The following is a 9,688-nucleotide window of genomic DNA, read 5'->3' as shown; positions in this document are numbered from 1 at the left end:
AATTTTTTTCGTATCTGAACTACATATTCCTGCCAGAAAAATATTTCAGCTTAGGCCTACCTGCAGAAGGTGGGTTTATCTTTCTTTTGTCAGCTCCTTTTTGTAGTTGTGCTGTTTATTATCTGTTCCGTGCTAGTGTGCTTCAGCACACAGAAAGGAGAAAACCAGCAGCAGACCGTCCCTCACCTTGTTGCCATCATATGTCTTCTGCAGATGCATCAGGTGTCACGCTCAGCCTGTTAACAGAAGGCTTTTGTGGGCTATCACAAATAATTTGCCTGAATTACATGCCAGAGGCATGTTACACCCTGAGAGGTGCCTCAGTTCATTGTACAAAGGGCCGGCACAGCGGCACGATCCCCCTGCTTTTTCCATGCCGTGAACACCCTCTCCCTTATATCACCATATGCAGGTGTCTCTGTGTACTGACATTTCTAACCTTCAGCTCCTCCTCCCAGAATTTCTCTGTTTCTGCCTGTGCAGCGAGGTGGAATTGCCTGCCTTGCCAGGCGAGGACAGCTTTCCTCATCTAATTCAAAGTCCCTTATTAAAGCAGGTTTTGATGCGCAAGGGGCAGCTGACTCAGAGTTAGGAGGGTAGGAATGAGGCGTTCAAATTCCTCCAGACGCGAAAGTCACCTCTGACCCGGCCACGGAGGGGAGGGGAAGAAGAGAAATATCTTCTCGCTGCTGCCAGGAAAGTCTCCCCGCTGGCCCTGCCAAAGCCCCAGCTGTCCGCGGTTCAGCTGCCAGAGCAGCTTCTCCCACTCGGCTCCAGGCTCTTGTCTGCACCAGGCAGTCGAAGCAAAGGTGTGATTTCAAACGGGTTTAATTAAGCTATCACAAATTTCCCATGAATGCAAGACTTCAGAAAAATCTATTTGTTTTTATGTGACTGCTGACAAATGTGTATGTTTACGTAGGGCAAATTCCAGCTCGGTGGGCTGCAAATGAGTATGGGATTTCACCCAAACACTTAAAAAGTGTGCGAGGCATTGAAAATAAAATAGTAAATAATACATTTAATTTAATGTGATTCATTGCCATTGCATGCAAAGAATAGTATTCATTTTCATGTGGAAATCAATTAAAACTTTCACCTTTATATTTCCCTGAAGTGCACAGTTTCCAGACTGGTGTTGCATGCAGATAAAGGCTCCCGCTTTGGAGTCAGGGTCTGCCCCTGGATGTGTAAGGGACTCGCTCAGCCGCTCTATAGCATATTTCAGATGCAAGCCCTATACAGTCATGAGGTAGAATAGACATGAGAGCTTTCTACAAGACACTTAACAGAGAAAGTATTGTAGTTATTGATTAAAAGAGAAGACAATATTCTGATTACATGTACAGTACAGTGGCAAAGTGATTTTATACAGTACAGGCAGGGACTTTGGCTTAAATTTGAGGATGAGATATTTATTGCTTGTACAGTTGTGTGATAAATTATTGGCAAGTAGAAGCACAGATGGCTTTCCCTTGAGATCAGGCATCACATGCCACAAATTATCTGGGAAATTGTCATTTTAAAAATAACTCTGGAACAAGTGCCAAGCTGAGAGGGATATCAGTGTCTAATAAACAGATATAAACACAGCAGTGCCCAAAACGAAAATGTATTTGAATTAAACTATGCAGAGAGAGAGCATATACAATTAGCACCTATTCTCTAGCAGTACAAATGAAAGCTTTTCATACTGTATTTCTTCTGTCTCTTTCTCATCAGGAAATTCAAGTCATGTTTTTGGTGCATATTTAAGCCGCTGTGGAGTTAATGACTTGAATAGTCGTGTTAGATTCTTATGTTACAGCTCCTAAAAAAAAAATCGTACCGGAAGAAACTTAAGCACAGTTAAGGCAATTTCTTTTAGCTGGTTTTCACGGTGGTGACATGTTTACGCCCTGAAGTGTCTGCGCTCCGGCGCAGCCATCGCTCCTATTGTCTTCTCCAGCAACCGTGTGCGCTTCACACCTTGGAAAGGCAAGATCCTGGAGCCTGCTGAAACACACGGGCAAAACTACATCCTGCATCTCACGGCCACAGCTGCTTGCTCAAAACAGAGTATTTATTAGGCTGCAGCGTGGGGTTGGGCAGATTGGGGCAGCCCTACGCTCCCCGCCGCCACGCAGAGATAAGGCTGGGTGCGGATTGTGTTTGCTTATCGCTCGCCCTCCTTCTCAAGGGGCGAAGGCCGCCATGTGCGAGTGAGGAGAGCCAGGGCCCCGCCGGCCGGCCGCCCCCCTGTCCCCCCGCCAGCCGTCACCTGTCCCAGCCTGTCCTCCTCTCACGCGCTTATATGGGCACGGCAGGATGGCATCTTGTGACGCCGCGCTGCTAAAAACAGTCCCGGCTCCCTTCGGCTCCTCGTTTAAACAATGTCCTCCGGCCAGAGCAACCCAGAGAGCCTCTGATCGCAGCACAGCCTTGGACTTATTTCAAGGGAAATTAACCTGGAAACCCCTCCACGAGGCCGTGATCCTGAGTATATGCCCCTGGAAAAGCTAGGGATGAGCACCTCCCTGAATTACAAGTCCTTCTCCAAAGAGCAGCAAACCATGGATAACCTGGAGAAGCAGCTGATTTGCCCCATCTGCCTGGAGATGTTCACCAAGCCTGTGGTCATCCTGCCCTGCCAGCACAACCTCTGTCGGAAATGCGCCAGCGACATTTTCCAGGTAGGTGTCTTCCCGCAGAAAGCTCTGCTTCCCAAGCGGCACCGGCTGAAATTAATGGAAAAGCAGATTTTTACATGTTTCAGTGAATTGCTTTTAAGAGTCGGTAGGACTGGGGGGGGGGGGGGGTGATTTAAAGCAGAAGTTGAGCGTCCCTGGGGGCCAGGGCTGAGCTCGTAGCAGATTAAAGTGTCACCTGTTAGCTGCGGGGACATGGCCACGTGTGAGCTGAGGAACAGGCCCCTCACCCTCCAGCCGCCGGGAGCTTTCCTGGGGGCGGCTTGTTGGACCTACCCTCTCCTTGGGCATGTTGACAAATGGTTTGCTACAAGCGTGTTTTTGCCCCGGTGCTTTTGAAAGAGGTTTTCATGGTTTTGCACGGCCTTACTCACCTCTCCCTGTGCTGCTTGGCAAGAGCAGGCCTCCAACCCCTACCTGCCGACCAGGGGAGGCACGACCATGGCGTCGGGAGGCCGCTTTCGCTGTCCCTCCTGCAGGCACGAAGTGGTCCTCGACCGGCACGGCGTCTATGGGCTGCAGAGGAACCTGCTGGTGGAGAACATCATCGACATCTACAAGCAGGAGTCCACAAGGTAACAAGTGAATGTGTACCCTGCGGAGGAGGTTTGCCAGAAAAGCAGAAATGGCTTAGGAGACTGCGGTGGCCTTCTGGTCTTTCTGTTTGTCACACAAAATGATGTAGTTGTTTTCTCTCTTGGAAATGCGGAAAGGGACCGTGCTGCCATGCATGCCTGTCTGTTTGCTGTGCAATGGAGTCAGCTCTTACTGAACACAGAAAACCGTACCCAAATAGATGCTAAATTTCCTTGCTTCCACTTACAGCAGAGGATTGTGCCATGCTTATTCACATGAGTAACACTTACCTGTGCAAGCAAAGCCCTTGAGGTTAGCAGGGCTGCTCACATGAATAAGGGAAAAGTAGCTAGGTTCACATCGTTCATTTTAAAAACAGTTCAGATGAATCTTATTTGTCTTTAACCTGTGTGTTCGCATGCTAAAGAAAGGAAAGAAATTTCAAATCTTGTTAGAAAATCCTGAGGGACGGACAGCACAAACAAGAAGAAAACTGAATTTCACACAGAAGATGTCAAAACAAAACTCAATAAGAAAATCTATTCCTGTCAGCTTGGGATGTGAAACTCATGAAATCAAGTCTTATTTAGGACTCCATAAAAGAGAAGGAATAGCGAGAAATAATATGTATCAGTGCTGTGTGACTGTGCACAAGAATCAAGACCCCAGGGCAGAGGAATGGGTTAATCCTAAAAAGTAAGATTACTCCTGAATATTAATTGCCTGCATTGGGTGTGTAAAGGATCCAGCAATACAAAAACATTGTGTTCTCATCTCTCTTGCCCTGGGGTGGGTCAGATGCATGGTACCACCTTGAGGAACTTAGTGGGGGGGGGGGGAAGCTAAGCCTGGTCCCAGGCTGCCAAGCAAGCAGCTCTTGCCCAGGGAAGCTGCCTGTTGTCACCAGCGTGCATCCATAGGGTCAGTTTTATATGGCAAGGTGTTTTGTACACCTGAAGGAAGGTGTAATCCTGGCCGTGCTCCCTGACAGTCTACCCATCCCACCCCAACAAGGTGCTGGGTTTCACAGGGACAATGAGGTGATATCACTGGAGCAGGTGAACACAACAGTTGGAGCCCGGCGCCTCGGGTGGCTTAGGGCACTTCTACCCTCCTCCGGCAGAGGAAGACAGTCACCAGCAGAGAGGATGTTTCGGAGCCCGGTGGTGGCTTTGGCTATTCTTGGCTGTTTGAATCGCTTCAGGGAGTTGTAGCTGGGCATAGGTTGGAGCTCCAAAGCGTTGGAGAGAACGAAGTTGGCTTAAAATTGTCCTTTCTGCTGCCCTTCATGCTCAGTGCCAAGGGAAGGTCAGCTACTCTGGTGTGTGTCATTGATACTCAAATATTATTTTAGTCAGGAAAATCTCGGAGGAAATGAATCAGCAAAGCTACAGTGGTGGACTTTGCTTTTGACCAAATAAGCCGGACATGTGTGGCCTTTCTTGGTTTTGTTTTTTTTTCAGCTCACAGTTATATTTAACTTAAAAAATAAACGCAGCTCCTTTTCCTGTATAGTTCATGGGCAATTGGAACAAAATTCAGTTAAACAGAAAAGTAAGAGATTTAGTAGATTTTTTTTAAATTCCACGAAAGAAAAGCACCACATGATGAATAAAAGGGAAGAATAGAAAAAAAAAAAAATATTTTTTTATTATATATTTCCTTATATATATATATAAGGAACATATATTTCCTTAGATATTTGTCCAAAAGGTTCATTTATTTCGTCTGTTAAGGTGCTTATTTAACCTTCATGTATGCCCTTAGAATGAAAGTTATCACCAGTGTTACGTAGCAGCGGCAATGCATAGCAGCATTATCTAAACTATTTGGCACTTTGTAGGCCTCAGCTGCTTATCTCCCTCTGCCTAACGTTCCTCAGGCTCCCATGAGAGTGTGAGCAAGATCTGCCATGGCTTTACCCCATGCTATCCCACTGAAACCAAAAAGCCAAGGGAAATCAGGTCTTCTCCACTTCTTCCTTTTGTACCCGTCTCTTCCGGACCGAGGGCTGGGGTCTGACAGAGGTACATATGAGGAAGGGTGAGATGTGACCTTTGCCTCCTTGTTTCTTCCCAAGACAATCCTTCAAACTGGCAACACTTGCGATTTCCAGACAGGACCCTCTTCCCCTCGAGTCCTCCTATGGGTATAATTCACCATAACTTTGTGTGCCAGAATGATGCCAGCTCCCAGCTGCATTTCACATGAACTTAGGAGAGTGAGGGGAATTCAGCTAGGGAGCAAGCTTTGTCCCCTGCTTAGGCAAAAATAATTTATTTCAAAAATATTTTTTAAAATTTGAGTTTCTATTTGAATTAAGGAATTGGGTTTTTTTTGAAATAAAAGCTGGGGCAGGAGCTGGGCTATGGGGTTGGGAGGGTCTGCCCAAGCCCTCACATGCAGCCCCTTCTATTACTAAAAATCACATCATCTGGTCTTTTATCCCATTGCTCATCAAATTCCAGCTGATGGCAGCGTAACCTGTTGCCCAATTTAGAATCTATTAACAATACAAGGAAAGAAATCTTCAAGCAGGATGTGGCTCCTACAAAGCTTTAAGGAGGGCAAAGGACTGAACCCAGTGGAAATAGAGTTGGCTAAAATATTAAACCAATGTTTGAAAGTCTGTAGCCACTGATTACCTCAACTATCTGAGGAACATCAGGGTGCCTGCTGCCACCAGGAAAGCATAGCAACAGGAGGCTGTGACTTCTCGCAAGCTCTGGCAGCCTCTAACGAGCTTGGCTGGCTATTCCTGATCAAAAGGTGCTTTGGGCTTTGTTACCGGCTGAATCCTGATCAGGGAGGGTTGAGCGCTCTTTCTCCCTTGCACCTACCAGGGAGAGCCCTAGGACTACCTACGTACCCTGAGCACAGGTGCAGCAGTGCATGCAGCAGCCTGTACAACAGGGACCAGGCGCTGTGCTGAGAGCAGCATGTGTGGGCTCTGCAACGGTGGTGACATGCTGCAGGTCGGGGTAGTCAGCACCACCAGGAGCAGCTATCCCTGACACCTCAGAGGCCTCAGCCAGAGCTCCCGAGGGAGGACATGGCTCTCCAGGATGGGCTGCAGAGGTGCCTGGGGATCTCAGATAGGCTGGGCCAGGGAGATGGGCTCCCTGCCCACAGGTTGCCAAGCAAGGGAGCTGCAGGAGGAGCCCCGCAGACTGTGCAGCAAAAGAGATGAGGAGAGATCACCTGGATCTTCTCCAACTCTCCATGGAGACAAAGCCCCAAGCTCACCTGCGCCAATACTTTTCTTGGGCCAGGCATTCACGATAGTACTAGTGTAATAGACCTGCAGGAATACCTATGTCCATATCAACTTTTTTGGTCTTCTCATTTTTCAAGCCCCATTTCTACCCTGGCTATTGATGGGCTTTTCACTGCTTTTGGGAGAGTCCATCATTGTGGTTGATTTTCAAGGATCACCTCCTCCAAGCTCAAGGATCACCTCCTCCAAGCTCCATCCCCATGTACGGGAAGTCGATGGCGGCAGGATACCTGCATTGATTAACAAGGAGCTCCTGATAAAAATAAAACATTAAAAAAGAAGCAAAAAAAAGGTGGACAGGTGACTCAGGAATATTTTGAGACACTGTCCAAGCATGTACAAATTAAATTAGGAAAGCCAAAGCCCACCTGGAACTGAATCTGGCGAGGGACATGAAGACTAACAAGAAGAGCTTCTACAGGTACACAAGTAGCAAAAGGAAGATTAGGGAAAGTGTGGGTCCACTGCTAAATGGGGCAAGGGCTCCTGTGACAAAGGACATGGAAGAGGCCAAGGTACTCAATACCTTCTTCACCTCGGTCTTTACTGGTAAGATCAGCCTTCAGGAATCCCAGGCCCCCGAGACTAGAGGGAAAGTCTAGAGCAAGGAAGACTTACCCTCAGTGGAGGGGGATCAGGTCAGGGAATATTAAAAAAAAATTGATATCCTGATGGGCACCTATGAGTGGTGAGGGAGCTGGCTGGTGTCATTGCAAGGCCACTCTCAATAATCTTTGAAAGGTCATGGTAATTGGGGTAGGTTCCTGAGGGCTGGACTGGAAGAAAGCAAATGTTACTCCAAACTTCAAGAAGTGCAAGGAAGAGAATCCAGGGAACTACAGGCTGGTCATCCTCACACTGGTCCCTGGAAAGCTGTTGGAACAAACCCTCCTGGAAAGCATTTTCAAACATATAAAGGACAAGAAGGTGATTAGAAATAGTCAGTATGGATTTATGAAGGGGAAATCATGCCTGACCAACCTGATAGCCTTTTATAGTGAGACGACTAACTCGGTGAATGAGAGGAGGGCAGTGGATGTTGTTTATCTAGACTTTCAACACTGTCTCCTGTAACATCTTTATTGACAAACTAAAGAAATAAGGTCTAGAGTGGACAGTGGACAGTGGGGTGGACTGAAATCTGGTTGAACTGCCAGACTCAAAGGGTCGTGGTGAGCAGCATGAAGTCAGGTGGAGGCCAGTCATTAGTGGTGTATGCATGAGGTCGATACTGAGGCCAATACAGTTTGATATCTTCACTGATGACCTAACTGCCTCATACAGTCATGCAGATTCTCTCCATCCCCTGACCAGGTGCAGGCACTAGGTCATGTGATGGTACAGGAAGGGCTACAGCTATCTTAGGGTCCTCAGTAAAAACACTATCAGAGTTGGATTCAGGATTTCAGTAGAGACCTTTCTGGATTTGTAGAAATCCTAAGGAAAACATGCCTTCTAATTAAACATCAGTTTTGCTAAGATCTTACTATGTCCTTAATTAAAGTGTGCTCCTTTATGTGCCCAGCAACTTTTCATTTCCTCACCAAATCACAAAATCACAGAATGCGTGAGGCTGGATGGGACCTCTGGAGGTCATCTGGTCCAACCCCCCTGCTCAAGCAGGGCCACTCAGAGCAAGTTGCCCAAGACCATGTCCAGGCGGCTTTTAAGTATCTCCAAGGAAGGAGACTCTACAGCGTCTCTGGGCAACCTGTGCCAGTGCTTGGTCACCCTCACAGTGAAAAAGCGTTTCCTGATGTTCGGAGGGAACCTCCTGTGTTTCAGTGTGTGCCCATTGCCTCTGGTCCTGCCACTGGGCACCACTGAAAAGAGCCTGGCTCTGTCCTCATTACACCCTCCTTTCAGGTATTTAGATACCTGAAAGTATTGATAAGATCAAGGTCATTATTAGGATGTCCCTGAACCTTCTCTTCTCCAGGCTGAACAGTCCCAGCTCTCTCAGCCTTTCCTCACAGAAAAGATGCTCTAGACCCTTAACCATCTTCAGGGGCCTTTGTTGGACTCTCCCTGGTATGTCCATGTCTCTCATGTACTGGGGAGCCCAGAACTGGACCCAGTACTCCAGGTATGGCCTCACCAGTGCTGAGAATCCTCCTCTCCATAAAACATGCACAACACTCTGCACATTAAGGTCCAAATCCAATTTTAATGGAAAAGAATAAGCCTGTGGCAGTCAAACACAGGCTTAGCAACTCAAAGAGCAGGGTCAGAGAACAAGAGCACAAAGCTATTAGGCCGTTTCAGCTACCTGCCACTTCTTTGGTCACAAGCACATTTATGATGAATCTTTTCTTCTACTAAAGCCATGCTGTCATTTTCCTACTGGCTACTCTCTAATCTTCTGTTTCACGAGCAGCCACCATTTTTTAAACTTAGGGGTTGTGTTTTGGCCTTTGCTACACCTACATAGACCTAGAGGATCTCCTCTGAAGTCAGGGAATGTTCTGCTAAAAATCTCTCCTTTTGCAAAGCCTAGGGAGGAGACTATAGATCTGTTTACTTCTAGTCTTCTGTCACTGTCTTCAGGGCCCCACTAGTTCAGGGAGTTCTGCCAGGTTTCTTCCAGTTCTTTGCGGCACCTTTGAAAGTTGGCTACTTCTGGCTGAACTTGCTTGACATCGTCACCTTTTTGCCCTGCGCGATGTGTCTTTCATGCTAGTGGCACCATTCCAGTGTCAAATAACATTCTAGTAGTTTCTGGTTCTGGTCTTGTAAATATTTGCAGGAAGAGCAGCTATTTCAGGCTTAATTAATCACTTTGAAATTCATTGTCTGTTATTGCCCTTGCATGCAGGCCCTCCCACTGGTGCACTATAGCATGAATATATTAGGGGCTGTTTGCAGTCATCTGCAAACAATGTAAAGCATTCCTTATAGTGCAGACACACCTCTTTTGACTAGCATTGAAATGATGCTGGATTTGACACACTGAGTGCCTTACGTAAATGTATGCTAGAAATTTGACCCAAATAATACAGGCTTCCTTCAGAAGTGTCCGTCTTGTTTTATTCTGGTATATCATGTTATATTGCAGATCACAGATTTTCCTTATGAACCTTTTAAATTCCAGTGCCCTCCTGAAATTAGAAAATATGAATGCATGAGACATTTTCTTTGGTGCTTGATC

The 9,688-nt window shown here is 46.8% G+C and overlaps 1 protein-coding gene across 5 annotated transcripts in view; it reads left to right on the top strand.

Annotated features, from left to right (window-relative positions):
• Positions 1–2,159: 2,159 nt before the first annotated feature.
• Positions 2,160–9,688, top strand: part of TRIM55 (tripartite motif containing 55) — a 38,462-nt gene continuing 30,933 nt past the window's right edge. For 3 of the 5 annotated variants that reach the window (XR_012672333.1, XM_075141733.1, XM_075141736.1), the window contains exons 1-2: positions 2,160–2,672; positions 3,090–3,262. Coding sequence is in view for 4 of the 5 variants with exons in the window: in XM_075141733.1 (XP_074997834.1) it covers positions 2,484–2,672; positions 3,090–3,262 (362 nt within the window). In the remaining variant the exon portion in view is untranslated. The remainder of the gene's footprint in view (positions 2,673–3,089; positions 3,263–9,688) is intronic. The other 2 variants (XM_075141735.1, XM_075141734.1) reach the window with 1 other exon arrangement.

Source organism: Calonectris borealis, chromosome 2, assembly GCF_964195595.1.
Source record: "Calonectris borealis chromosome 2, bCalBor7.hap1.2, whole genome shotgun sequence".
In the NCBI taxonomy this organism is placed as follows: Eukaryota; Metazoa; Chordata; class Aves; order Procellariiformes; family Procellariidae; genus Calonectris; species Calonectris borealis.
This window is presented reverse-complemented; position numbering and strand designations above follow the sequence as displayed.